At 35.7% G+C, this 15,599-nt stretch overlaps 1 protein-coding gene across 5 annotated transcripts in view; it reads right to left on the bottom strand.

Annotated features, from left to right (window-relative positions):
* Window positions 1-2,128: 2,128 nt before the first annotated feature.
* The window catches only part of LOC144443432 (uncharacterized), a 14,206-nt gene continuing 735 nt past the window's right edge, over window positions 2,129-15,599 (bottom strand). Inside the window, exons 2-6 of one of the 5 annotated variants that reach the window (XM_078132905.1) lie at window positions 13,794-13,906; window positions 12,743-13,370; window positions 10,284-10,523; window positions 8,714-8,965; window positions 2,129-7,699 (exon numbers count right to left, since the gene is read on the bottom strand). In XM_078132905.1, coding sequence (XP_077989031.1) covers window positions 4,686-7,699; window positions 8,714-8,965; window positions 10,284-10,523; window positions 12,743-13,370; window positions 13,794-13,868 — 4,209 coding nt within the window. In that variant the 5' untranslated portion in view covers window positions 13,869-13,906 and the 3' untranslated portion in view covers window positions 2,129-4,685. The remainder of the gene's footprint in view (window positions 7,700-8,713; window positions 8,966-10,283; window positions 10,524-12,742; window positions 13,371-13,793; window positions 13,907-15,599) is intronic. The other 4 variants (XM_078132906.1, XM_078132907.1, XM_078132908.1 and 1 more) reach the window with 4 other exon arrangements.

Below are 15,599 nucleotides of genomic sequence, written 5' to 3'. Positions count from 1 at the left end.
CCCTGGTACGGATCTATAGCAGCACAATGGCCCTTTTATGCTTCCTCAAGTCCCTGGGGAGCATACATATATCGACTTGTCTAGAGGAATAGTGTGTTGCTGATAATCACCTGTTTGATATTGACTTACCAAGGGTGATATAATTTCCTTTATTGACCTATGTGGAGATATTATCATACAACTGATAACAATCTGATTACATCTCAGGTGTTGACTTACCAAGGGTAACATTTGCTTATTGACCTATCTGGAGGTATTATCGTATGACTGATAACAACCTGATTAATAGATTGACTTACCAAGGGTAACATTTTCCTTTATTGACCTATCTAGAGGTATTATTGTATGACTGATAACAACCTGATAGCATCCCAGGTGACAATTTTAAATATTAACTTGTATAGGGATAAGAGAGTAGACTACATCAATTCACTTGTCAGGGGTAACATTCTTTAATATTGACTAGTATTGAAGAAATAGTAACTAATAGGACTTGAATTAGAATTGAAATTTGATATTGTCAAAGTTGGAGTTTAAATCTTTTACTAGCAACTATTTCTCTACCTAAAAAAAATATGCATTCTTTGTTACTTACTTTGTGGAGTGATTCATTAACAAATAAAAACATGTAAAACTATTGTAATTTTGTGATGTGTTTATATTTCCTGACACTATTTAGTAGTTCTTTTGTTATCCTATCTACAGACCCCAAGGATAACATTCTCGCTAGCCAGAGCAGTTTTCCACAGAGGCAATGAAAATTTGAGTGTACAGGGGTGGCAGTCCAGCACTGCTATAAAGAGGCTCGTGGTTTACAATGAAGGGTGAAGGCTAGAAATTACAACATTCAGTTCTGTCCATCTGTGTGTGTTCACAGGCATATCTCTGAAATGCATTATTCAATAGGCCTTTCCAAAATTTGCCATGGTGGTACTCTAATTCCTGTCTTTGTGTAGTCTATCAGCTAGCCCTCGGATGTTCTTCCGATAAAATACGACACACAGCCGAACAACGCTATCGAGGATGGAACATCCGAGGTCTAGCGAATGTTATCAGGATATAAATAACTGCCAATCAGAGAACCGTATTAGCGACAAACACAAACAGAGGACAATAGCTAAATTTTCATGCATATTCATCTTAAGGAGGGACTTGTAAAAATAACCACCAATGCGTTAACTAAAATGTGTGAATGACAATGTCTACACACTCATCAAACACAATTACCATAAACTGAAAAGACAGTAATGACATAAATGTGTTTGTCAACACCTACATGCAGAGATTGAATATATTAAAGTATATATATATGCATATATGGCCCAACCCACTGCTTATCGTAATCTCAATGGAATGTCCGGTCTGAAAATGACATTCGCTAGACTGTTCGGGCAATCCCTCACATGCGAACTTCGTTCGCTTATAGTTATAGCATCGAAAGAAAGCCTGAACGTCTAGCAGCAAGACTAGTCTTTGTGTACCTTGGGGGTATACATGGTATGGGTTACTCGGTTAATCATAGTGCACTGCTGCTCTCTTCAATGTCTGAACAATATGAAAAAACATCCCTGATTTACACTTCTACAGAATACAAGGAACAAAGCTCTTAAGAAACGGTACTGAGGTGATGATACCCCCAATTTGAGTGAGGGCGCTGTATTCTCAACTTCCTGTTTGCAGTCTGCAATGGTCAATTTATGCCAAACCAAGCAGGATTGTAATATGAAGGGCATACACATGATTTTATTTTAAAGATCTTGTACATAAAGACAAGACTTTCTTACTTCCTGCCATGTATGGTTTCAATGGTTTCTAATTCATGGTACCATACCCAAGGCTTTGATCATCAAACTCTTCATGTATGGCTCCCAAATAAAATTAAGCAATTTAAAGTGTATCAGCCACCAGTATAAAGGACTTTGTTTTCAACACCTCTCCAACTGGATGCCCTAGTAACAATCCCAACAGTATTGGCCAGTAGATTTTGACTTTCACACATTCGCACAAGGACACACACACACACACACACACACACACACACACACACACACACACACACACACACACACATGCGCTATAAGTATAGCTCAACTGAATTACTATGACCACACAAACAAAGTAGTTTAGAAATTAATTTATTGCCACTGCCACAAGTCTTGAAGATGATCAGACATACATGTCTTGTGGAAATTAATTTTGTGCCACCACTGCTAAAATACATTTTTAAACATAAGCTCCAAACACAGACTCCCAAAAATCATATCAATTAATGAAGAAACAAATTGCATACACAAAACCTTGATGAACAATTAATGTAATGTAAACCTTCTGATTATTTCAATCATACTCCTATTTAAAAAAAGAAATTAAAGAAAAATGGGGCAATAGTAGCAAATTATGTACACAGTATGCAGGGATTTGTAGCAAGGTGGTGTACAAGTGCTAAACTAAATTCAACAAATATGTGATGGAATTATCCCCTTCTGAACACAAATGTGAAAAGTGTTAAAATTCTAATCAGACAGTATCTAGATATATGTGTAACTTTTATGGCTGGTGGACTCGGCTTACTAATTTTTTTCTACACTACCAATATTTAAAATTGAGATAAAATGACTGTACTGAAATTAATAAGGTATTAAATATTCCATTTATATCTTTGATATCTTACTAGATTGCTGATAAATAAACTTGTAGTAAGTATTTCAGAATTTTTCAATTGCGCGAAGACCAGTATGAATTTACACAAACTTTTACTTTCACGACTAAAGTTCATTTGTTTGACTTTACAACAGAAAAAATGTCTTTTCTATTTGCCATGCGCACAACAACTGCATAAAAAGGAAGGGAAAATAGCGCAAGTTTAAAAACTTAAAACCATATTTAACAAATAAGTTGAAGGTTATAGCTAGAATAGTAACTGAAAACACCGACAATGTCAAAGATAGTTCAAAAACTCAAAACAAAATTTGGTTGACAGTGAAAATGCAAATAAATGCACCTGGGAATGTGTACACCACTACAAAAATCACTTTTGTAAGTTGATCCAAAATACATTGACATAACATAATTGGTGATTGTTTTGAACAGTTTTTGGTACTTCCTACTTAATATGTACCTGATATTATTATTTATCTGATAGATGTTTAGGGAGGATCGCACAATGTCACACAAGCTCAGTAAACAAACTTTGTTTATTTATGGGGGCAGGGGGTCTGGCATCAATGTCATTGCTGAACTTCATTTTCACATTTCTATCCAAATTTCTAAAACATTTCATGCCTTCAATGATAAAAGGTTGAGATGTTGATAAGTTATTGCATACATGACATACATGCAGTGTTGGGTTCGTGGTTAGTACTTTTTACATTGTATCTATCATAGTTGTTTAACTGCTACAATTTTCAGCAAGGTTATATACCATATTTAAATGTGTCGACGTCACACTTGTTAACGTTCAGGGGGGGGGGGATTTGGCCTAAATGAACAAAGTTTGTTTGAGTTTGTATGAAATTGAGCCATTGTCCCTACTGACACCGACTTGTATGTTTATTTGACATAATAAAATGTAAGAGAGAAACAAATGTAATTTATAACAATTAAAATATGTAAACGCTGTGAGGACAAGAATTAAAGTACTGTATGGCTCAGTTGGCTTTACTTACTCTCTCTATTTCAAATCTATTGTGCTTATCCTTTTGTAGAAGGTAGATGGTCACCAAACGTATCACCAAAAGAGAACGCAAAGATAAGCACTGCAGAAATGATATACAATAAGTAAAGCAAACAAATCCTAGATCAGATTGAATGTCATGGTTCAAAAGTTAAGTAGAAAAGCTGGTGTTTCTAACTTACAGTAACACAAACCATTTTAAAGAGTATATCTGTTCATACCCATTCTCGCAAGCCAAAGTAACATTTCTCTGCTGGCGAAACAAAATAATAGGGCATCTATTAAATGCCGCCATAAAGACGCTAGTGAATTAACGACAATATCAATACCTAGAACATACATGAAATCAAACAAAAACTGAAACACCAACTTTACTAAATAAATGTTGGCCCATGAACGTTCTACTCTCAGTGCTAGGCATAAATTATACATGTTTTTTATGTATATGAATTTTCACACGCCAGACCAAGTTTTTTGTGCTGAATCATAGATCTCCAAGATCTATGACCGATCCAAAGAAGCACATTTTTTTCTTAATACAATGTGTATATGTAGACAGTAACTTCTATGTAAATATCTATCTATCAATGTAGTCTAAGCAAAAGTGAGCTGACTTAGTACCACTAGAAACTGGTAACAGCATTTAATACATTTTGCTCTTATATCTATATTTATTCATAAACCTTATCCATAAGCATTGTCATTATTCAGTTGTATTTTTTCCATACTATTTTCCATAGGAAATATCTTAATAAAGTTTTTAAGTATATATTTTTTTTTACAATTAGTCGAACAAGATATAATACTTATAATAACTATTTGTCTCTTATTCCTTGAACTCTTTTTGTTATACTGTTATAAATTAAATCGTAGAAGACAACTGCTTTCTTTGCTAGGATATCATTTTACAGATTTCACCACATAAACATGAAGCAGTTTGCTATTATGTAAATTTTAATGCTGATCATGAATAATTACTTAAAGCTATGTTAATAATGAGATGATGGAAGGATCAGGGTCTGCGAAGAAACCAGTTGGACTGATCGTCCATGTCATACTTTCGCCACTCAGCTCGTTTTTCGTAACGTTCTGCAAACCAACGGTACATATCCCACATGGTGACGCCCATGCGTTGATCTTGTCGGTCCTGAGCGCGACTAAAAAACCAATCATCGATTGGATCAAAATCGTTCTCCCATTGTGGAATATGATGTCGTTGTTCCTCGCGGTCTTCAGCTCGTTTGAAAAACCAATCAGCATCAGTGTTCTGTACAGTACTGTAAGTTTGTTTCTCTTGATTGTAAGTGTATAATGCATCATTCTCTGCAGCTTTGTAAACTTTCTCTTGATTAAATTCTCTTCTCTTGGTTCTTGCATGATTTCCGTGATCTCCTTTCTTTTTCTGACCCGTTCCTTGTTTCTTTTCATCCTTCACTTCCTTCTCTTCTTCCATTGATTCCTTCTTCAGTTCCTTGTCCGATTTCTGTCGTATCTCTTCCAGTTCCTTCTCCTGTTGTTCTTTCTCCTTTTGCTGTCTCCTGTTGTGTTTCTTGGCTCTCTTTTCCATGTCTTCCAGGACTTCCTCAAAATCTTCCTGGAGTTCTTCAAGGTCATTATCATCAGGATGTGGATCATCCATGAAGTCTTCGAGGTCGTCAAGAAACTCTTCCAACTCCTTCACATCTTTCTTATACCGATGAACTTTCAACCATTGGCGATAGTGTAATAATTCTACATACAGCTTCCTGGCATCTTCCAATTGCTTCGTAAGACAATGCTTGTTACCATGGCATTGGATGTCACACTCATCATCAAAATCATGTCCACATTTGTTGATATCATTTCTAATCCTTTCCTGTTTGCGGCCATTCTTTTGGTTTGTTGTCTTATCTTTACTTTCATCTTGCCTGTTTGTCTTCTTTCTTTCTGTCTCTGTAGCCTTTGGTTCTGGTTCTGGCTCCCTAAAATCAAATTTTCCACCATTCTCAGCTTCCTCAAAAACGCCATCATCATTATCAGCATAGAAATCTTTCCAGAAATCATACCAAGAATCTCCGTCTCTCTCTTCCCCAGGTAGTTTGATTTTTTTCAGCCATTTTCGTTGATGGTGTTTGCCATGTTTAAATTTCCCATTTACAAAACCTGGTCCATCTTCCCGACTTTGCTTCACTTGTTTAAGCCAATTCTTCCTGGTTTCTTTGAATCTGTACTCCCCAGTTTCTTTGTTGTACATTTTCTCTGTATGACTTTCACGTCTTGCTTCACCCGGGAGTCTGATGTTACTGATCCATCTCTTTTTACGTTTCTTAAACTTTCCATCTTTATCGGCTGAATCGCCGTGATGATGAGGAGTGTCTTTATTTCTGTTTCCTTTCTTCATGACATGTTCAACAGTGTTCTTGACACCTTTCCAGGTCGAATCCATGGTTTTCTTCAGTGTGTCCGTGACGGATTCAAGAGTGGAGCTGGTGTCTTCTCCATGGAGGATTTTACTGGAGTAGTTTTGCACTGACTGCCATGTTTTCTGGATACTCTTACCAACTTTAGTGACCTTTGACTTGAAATCGTCAGACGTTGTGTAGTTTTTCAGCTGCTGCCATGTCTGTGTCAGAGTATTAGACACTGAATACCAGGCAGATTTTGTCTTGTTGCTGATTTCTTCGAACTGCTCAGACTGAGACATATTCTGAATTTGCTCCAGTTGTTCTTTTAACATTTCATTGAGTGTTAAGACTGCTTCCTTGCTAGCATCTACATAGGACGTGAATTCCTCTGACTGCACAAAATCGTTGACTTTCTTCCACTGATCTCTGAGACTGTCTGTCAGGTTGTGAAATACATCACCACTACTGTTATAGTATTCAGACACTGTCTCTGTGAAGTTGGCTAGAGGGGTTTCATGTAGCGTCTTCATCGCATCATTGATGTCCACTGTCGGTAAGAACATACTGATACAGGTGAAGAAGCTCAGAGCAGGATCATCACTGTTTTCTCCATTGTCTTTGCTACTGTGCTCATTAACGAACAATCTTTTCCACATCTCTGCTCTACCATGGGCAAATGATAAATCTTTCTCAAGTTCTTGAACCCTCTGTTGACATGATAGGATTTCTGGTGTGATACTTGGTTGGTCAACGTCAGGTGTATCTTTAGCAGTCATCTGGTCCTCATTCAAAATGTGCGACTCCGACCCTACAGGGTCAATATTAACCTCAGTAGCTTCAACACCGCTATCTTCCATGCTGTACAACCCATTAATGTTTGGTTCAATAGAATGTACAAGCTCTTCCTCCCCAATCTCCTCATCTGATAGCACCACCTCATCAGACATTGAATCACTGACTGTGATATCGTCAATGATCTCAGGAATTGTATCAAGGAGTTCCGTGTCAACAGCTTTGGTCATCTCATCAGTTGAAAAATTTGGTTGATAGATTTGATCTGACTGTACACCAACGTTATCTCTGGATGGACACGACACTGGGACTTCCAGCAGTCTTGTGTCTGTCTGAGATACAGTGGTATCTTCTTGGATTTCTTGTTGTTTGATGTTTTGGTCTATGTCATCTTCAAAGTTATCTATGTCAGCTATATCATCATCTATGAGATTATCTTCTAGCGTGTCCACATGAATTGGGTTTCGAAATTGTTCAATAACATACGGTACAGAACTAGAATCAACATAATAATCAGTTTCGTCATTCAAGGTGTCCCCGATATTAGTTTCAGAATCATCATCAATCAGGACATCATCAGGTTCTGAATCTAAACTTTCTGTCATTGTTGAGCCTCTCCATGTCTGCTCATCATCTTGTGTTGTTTCCATACCATCACCATCAGATATTTTCAGTGTTATACTATTTTCAAAACCTGGAAACGGATCCAACATGAAGCTATCTAATTCATAATCATATTCTTGTATTTCGTCCTTCTCTAAACAAGTTAACAATTCATTCTGGAGTGACTTCAATCTGAGTATCTGTCCTTCTTGAACTCTCTTTTTTGAATGGGATTCGTTACTTGATCCTGTAACCAGATGAAAAGTATATTAGAATGGAATATTTTGTTTATTGATAATACATCACAATTTGATTATCAGAAAGATAAAGTGAATAGTCCGACCACTCTTTATAATAGACAACAGAATAGACCTGTTGCCAGTTCCCATCATGCATTGCTTGTCTCTCCATACAATGCCATGAATTATGTATGCACTGCACTGTGGGGTTTGCACACACTACTCAGGGAGATGGTTGTCACCTGACCATACCCTCGGTTTACCCTTAAAATCCACCTCTGTCATAAATGGTGTTTAGTCTTTGTTCTATAAAATCACTCATAATTGAAGAAGTCAACATGTCTGTTCATCATTTTGTGATGAGAATGTTATATCAAACGTAATATAAACAAAACAAGACTAACTATAATAACATAAGCAATGCTCTCGAGTGCAATGCATCTTGGAACCGGAAAATCTACTATTGGCCAAAAGTGAGGACCAGAATCATTTAGTTCATATTTTGTATCAAGTTTTCCCAACATTCAACTTACAAGGAAATATTGATGATAGTTTTCCTTCTTGTGTTAAGTATTAGGAACTCACAAAGTTCTTTCACACAGTCATGTTTTATTGACTGCTTCCTGTACTGCAATGCCGTTGGCACACGTAACTAAAAGTTGAACCCTCATCAAGGTGTCCTCATATGACGCTTTTTATAAAAAGTGGCAGAAAAAGTGAATACTATTTAAAGAAACTGGAGTATGGCGTATTGTTGTTTAAATGCCCATTGCTATAAAAGTGTGTAGATGTGTTTGTCATCTATAAAGCAATTTTTATAACTCACCTAGGTGGCAAACTTATTATTACTGGCCTAGGTGGCATTACATGTGTTTTCAGTGGACAGAGTAGCCCATGATTCAGACAATTTGACTACTTTGTCACTCTCTACTTATATTGTAGTCTGGTGCAGTATTTTAGTTAGCTATTCTGTACTCACACTGAAATGAATGAACAGAGATTTGTGGGTGACTTCAACTTACCAATAAAATGACCAATACCAAGTGCAATACCAGCAGTAACCACCAGTACTAGTACCCAATTGAGTTTGCTATTCAAACCATCGTCTCTGTAATGTCGATAGCGTCGTACACCAGGTTTGGTGACAATATCACCGGATTGAGTTGAGTAATTGTCTAGGATTGATACATCACTTTCATAGTCACTGCCATCATCGATATCATCAATACTATCTGGACTGTCCGGTCTGTCACAGGGATCATCACCACCTTCTACTGTCAAAAAAAAAATGGGAACTGTAAAAGTCTGAAGAATAGACGTATGGAAAAATGACTAAATGAACAGCTCAATTCAATTTAATGACACCACCCTGTGATTCAATCCCAGGTATATGCTAGACAGTAGTTGAAGCAAATTTAACTTGTCTGGTAGGAATAGAGGTAAAAGTAGTTAAGACACATGTAGTTGATTTGCTTCTACAATCAATCATTCTCTTCTTGCCTGGCTTTGTACCAAAATGTCCTAAAAATTGTAAAACTACTGTAAACCTGGAAATTTTCTCTGAAGCCTTATTTTAGCTTATTTCGCTGGAAAACAAAAACGCAAAAAAGGTTGTGACTAAAATGCCTTCTTGTACATGAACATAATGTACCAGTCTGGTTATTAGTGACAATCTTTGAGAACTAGCTGAAGACTGCAAAAATGCAGATTTTCTAGAAGTGAAAATATCTAGGTTTACAGTATACAGTTTTGAGCTTTATTTATTTACTATATTAAACTCTAATGACAAGTAGGGAATTGATTGGGCAATGTTTCTTTAGTGTTATGATGTTCAGTGACTAAAAAAGTTCTGAGATATATCAATTGCTCCCCTCAGAACAGACTCATTCCCTGGAAATATATAATGCAAGATGCTGCCATTACCCCCTCCCCTTCAGAAGATATAAAATATAAAATCCTAATCAAAAGATGCTCGCATTCCCACCTCTTAAATTGCTTACAGAAAGTGCAAAATCCTAACCAAAAGAAGCCTGCACACGTCCTTTCTCCCTCTTTAGAATTGCTTACAGAAAGTGTAAAATTCTAAACCAAATGATGCATGCATTCACCCCTCTCAGAACACCTTACACTCACAAGGTTAAGAATTATTTCTATGCATGATGTATGGTGAATACCGGTAAACATACAAATATTGATAATTATCACTAGTATACATGCATATCAGGCCATTAGTATCTCATTCTATGATTCTATTATAGTTGTGTGGTATGTGAGAAAAGCACAGCAGCAAGAAGACAACAGAAGCCAAAAAAACAGAACACAGGCAGCTACAAAATGTAATATAAATACACTGGTTTCACATGAACTTAAAATGATGTGTAACATCAAATGGGTTGCTATGACAACATAAATTTTATAAAAAACTATGAATATTTTATGCGTTACGGTTTCATGAAAGCATAGCATATGGATTAGAATGCACAGAATTGAACCAAGGCCTGAAATGCTGGATACAGTTTGAAGGGAAATTTTGAAAGATTGAGAAAGAATGGCCAGAACTGAAAGGGTGCAATGCATCACCCACACTACTACCTTTGACTGCCTTACGTGGTAAGAAACAAAAGTTGGACAGAGAAGACACTGCAGATGCATTTGTACCAGTTGATGCTGTAAGGATGTCCGAATGGCAGGCTGCACATGCACCGAGTTCTTCACACTGGATGTTGTTGGGTGGATCAATGCGTACATAGTCAGAGTCGGAACTACTACAACTGTCTTGGCGTAGGTATTTTGGTACAACAGAGATGGGAATCAATGGCGCGGCTGCATTGTCTGTGAATAAACCAAAATATGAAATTGATTAACAAATATTAATAAATATTAACAAATAACATGATTATAAAAATATAACTAGACAGTGATGAGTGTCAACTAATATATTTGATAATTTGTGGGCAAAACTTGTTGACAATACAGTTCCTATGAAGTTGGACAACCAATGACATTTAGAGTTACAACCAAGATCATAGTTTTGTGCGAAACACTCTGAATCCAACATCATTATTATAATTGACCCTGTCATTTGCTTTCCCTTTGACTCTGTCGCTTGATTGTAAGAATAGTTACACTCATATACTCATTCATCCATCCATCCATTCTTTATTAACTTAGAGATAACCTTGAGCATGATCATGTTACATGTGAAAGAACAAAATACAAAAGCAACTGCTCTAGCAGTTCTTGACTTTAGGTTGTTTACATACACATACACACATACACACACACACACACACACACACACACACACACACACACACACACACACACACACACATGACATTTCACCATGCCATTAGCACTACTGAACCTCAGTTCAGTTGTGCTAAAAACTAAAAAAGTGTTGCAAATAATGGGTTACACTCATTTAATTCTTAAAAAGAACGATTTTTTCACATGGTGGGAAAACCTAGAAGTGAAACTCATATCTGGACAATGATGACGCAATTGTGCATTCGGTCTCCACATACTTAAGACCCACAAAGCACATAATTACATATCTGATATGCTAATATCATTGTAATGAACAATCCTATATATGACATTTTCAACCACTAATATAGTGTGATGTTTATTTACAGCATTTTACTTTACTTTAATTTTAATGTATTATGTAACCACTTAGAACAGATACTGTTCATGGCTGCATTATGTAATGATTTGGGGTGGAATAAATAAAGATTCTGACAAATTAGTAAATGCTGTGATGAATACAAACAGTATAGGTATACTTATCTGAAATTTACAATTAGTGATTTACTTAACTTCAAATGAAACGATCCCTTATTTGAGATTGTTACATAAATATTAAAAATTCGTTAAAGTAACTTAATTGACGTTTAATTTACAATTATCATTTTATGTTTCAACTGCGTCTAGTAGGTTTGCAGCATACTATAATTCAAATATATAATTTAGAGGATATTACATAAAACTAATCTGATAGACAAATTTAATAAAACAAATTTTCTTTGATACTTTCAGATTGGATTACCTGGAGAGATAAAATATCAATAGCATAGCTGCATATCTAGTAAGATAATCTAGTTTTTAAAAGGTAACATATGTCTTTCGAATAAATAATTAAATTAGGTATACCGTGTCACTCGCTGACCTTTCAAGAGAAAACGGGTCACTAACATGGCAACCAAACAATGTTTTTGTTATAGTGGAATATATATATATATGAACCAGACAAGATTTTTCAAGTGCTGATTACTAGTTTGGGTTACCATAGCAACATACCCTACAAATGGTTAAATCATAGCTAGTCAATTTTAATAATCAATGAATTTCATTTCAGTGTTTTTGCTTAAGGCTTTGGGAACCCTTGTTAACTAAATGGGGCAAATCTGGTAAAACTGGCATAGTTTGTCATACAATTAATGTTGGGTGTGGAACCCTGTAAAATGACTGGGCAACTCTGGTAAATTTTATCTAATTATCACCCTAAAAAAAAAGCTTTTGAAGTGACATACTAGTAGTCTACATTTTTACTATCAAAGCAATCCTGTTTTTCCCCAAATAGTATTTACTTGTGTACAAACAAATAACCCTTGGGAGAAAGACAATTTTAATGTACACAATATATACATATTATGTGCTACATCCTGTTTTGAAACAAATCACACTGAACACAGCATGACAGAGTGGTTAAAATGAAACTGTGGCTGGTGTATTTTGTTTCAAATTAAAAGGTACCGAACAAATTGTAATAACGACTTTTTATATCATAAATGAATTTTTGATCCGGTGAATTATGATTCAATGAATTTTAGTAGTTGAAATAATATAAGTATATTTCAATATGATATAAAGGTAATCATCAAAGATAATAGAATGTGTCCCTTTAATGTCTAAAATGTTTAGACTGCATGTGTCCCTTTAATGTCTCTATGCTAATTACTGACTATATTTGATCTAAAATGTTTAGACTGCATGTGTCCCTTTAATGTCTCTATACTACAAAGACTGAATTTGATCTATGAACTTACTTTCATACAGTTCATCATCCTGTTCTTTTTTCTGAAAATGTTGAGTGTCATCTTTATTATCATCACTATCATCTGACATTTCATTATCTGCCATCATCATGTCAGTCAGTTCCTCCACTTCCCGGTCTTCAGGCTCACTCTTATCATCACTGTCTTCGTCTTCCTTCTCCATGACTAAGATTTCTGGCTCTGGTTCAACAACCTCATCTTCCATCTTAGCATCTACCACATCAAGTCTGCAGGTCGTGTCCTCTTTGTTTTCTGTGATGTTTTCATCTTTATCCTCCAGTACAACCAATACTTCTGGCTCTGTTTCCACTCCTTCATCTACAAGCTTTACTTCAATCACTTCACGTCTTGGAGATTCCTCTGTTGGCATTTCAAAATACTTGATTTCAGCCTTGATGGCATTTGTCGTTGCATCTCCTTCAGTTCTTTTTTCTTGCATAGGGCCACCATCTTTGTTTATGTCTCGACATCTTCCTGACTCAAACGTTTCTTGCTGTTGTTCTTCATCAACTCTTACAGCTCCTTTAACGTCATCTTTTTTATGATATCCCACAGCTCCATCCTCTGTTTCCAAGGTTACAAAATCAGATGATGACGTTTCACTTCCACTGCTGTTGTCCTGTGAATGTGACCAGGCCATATATTATGATCAATTTCATGAATTTATGATGATTGCCTTAGTCCCTCAAGCTAACTGAATATTAACAGGAGATTTCATCATAGCTTGCAAATGCTATTAAATTATGTACCAAGATAAACCCCAACATTTGAATACAACGGTCTTGGAGTACTACTATTATAGCGTTGACGCTATGGGGATTACATAGGAATAGTCTTTTGTTCTGTACCAAGTTTTTTCTATAGCTTTGCCAGACAACTGTTTTTCAAACACAAATTCTAACCCTTATCCAACATCTGTTTTATAAATAATACCAAACTGATTGCCTGAACTACACTTACGTAATCCAATCAAAACTTTAAAATGAAAACACTTGGGAAGGAAATTGGTCAAAAAAGTGTTGATTGAGATCTATTAGATTACCTGAATTTGACCATCTTGACTGACAAGGGTCCAATCAGTTAAGAACACTTCACTGTCACTAGAATTGGCAGACATGATGACATCTCATCCACTAAGGATGTGTTCACTGCACTCTAAATATTAGCAAGAAAAGATAAAACAGGATTGTTACAAATTGTAAATTACAAACAACACAAGAAAGATACCAATAATGCAATAAAATCTGTATTTTTTGATATCACAATCATCACAAACTGCAAATTTGAAATGGAACAAGAAAGGTAAGTAATAATACACATTATCACAATCATTAATATACTGAAAAAAAGAAAGAATTGCGTCTTCTGATAACACTGCCTCAGAAAATAGGGTAGGTAGGTCGAGATTTGACTTGATTTTATTTTATCTTTTTCATTGATTTTATTTTTGCTTTTACCCAAACACAAACAAAGTGTTGGTCAGAATTCATGTACCCCTTCTGTGATAATTTGATGAAATATGTACAGACATCACTAGGGAAAGAAAACAGACATGCCTGACAGTCAAGAAGACAAAGAATTCCTTATCTTATTGTCTTAAATGTTTTACAAAAATGTGTAGGGTTGGTGGCTTAAACTAGGGTGGTTGGGTTATGGGAAACACACAGTTCTTATTATTAGATTACATGTAAATTTCAAGTTAAATAAAGTTACATATCTATTGACATCATCACAAATTAATCATTTATAGAGAATGCAACCAAACTATCTTGGAATTTTAAGTGGAATATGACAATGATTTATATGCAACTACATATTTTCACCAATAGTAACTTTATATTTAGTAAATGGTACTACATATTTTTACCCATAGTGGATTTAGTAACTGGTATGGCAATGGTTTATATAGCTACATGTTTTCACCAATAGTAGATTTGGTAACTGGTATGGCAATGGTTTAAATACTAGCTATATATTTGTACCGATAATATAATAGTAAATGGTACTACATATTTTTACCCATAGTGGATTTAGTAACTGGTATGGCAATGGTTTATATAACTGTATATTTGTACCGTCGCAGTAATTGGTATGGGAATGGTTTAATGGTTTCTAGGCCCTCATATAAGGCAGGGTGCACAAACTGAAAGTTGTCAACCTACACGTGAAATCATCCTTTGGGTATCATTGGTTTTTGGCTTGTATAGAAACATTATGTCGTAGCTGTGAGATTTAGATGAGTTATTACCTTTGAACACTTGCTTGTAAAGAGCAGTTGGATTTATGAATATATAATGAGTATATATGAGATGGAATTTGCAGAAATATGTTACAAATGTTGTACTTTACAACAAAATCTCATGACAGGACCACAGACAAATGTTGGACTTTACGACAAAATCTCATGACAGGACCACAGACAAATGTTGTACTTTACGACAAATCTCATGACAGGACCACAGACAAATGTTGTACTTATGACAAAATCTCATGAAAACAAGTTGTGTTCAATGGTTCTTGTAGTAGGTCAAGCCACATGCTCGTTGGCCTACCCGCCAGAATTTTTGTCAGATAGTAGATACTTTGTACTTTGTCGACAAACAGCAATGTTACGGAATACAAACATTAAGGGGCCTGTGCTACAGGTGTATGTGTGTCTAAGTGACGAATTTGTATCTGTCACCCAGTGGGTGATACCAGCATTCTCATAGTACTTCCATGATCTCACCAATGTTAATTCATAATGACACTAGACTAGCTCTGAAAATATGTGCTCCGATATCGGTGCTCATATTTCCACTTGGCAAATTCACACCTTTGAGTGTCATTTCCAAAACATATAAATGCT

Source organism: Glandiceps talaboti, chromosome 12 (genome assembly GCF_964340395.1).
Source record: "Glandiceps talaboti chromosome 12, keGlaTala1.1, whole genome shotgun sequence".
Lineage (NCBI taxonomy): Eukaryota > Metazoa > Hemichordata > Enteropneusta > Spengelidae > Glandiceps > Glandiceps talaboti.
This window is presented reverse-complemented; position numbering and strand designations above follow the sequence as displayed.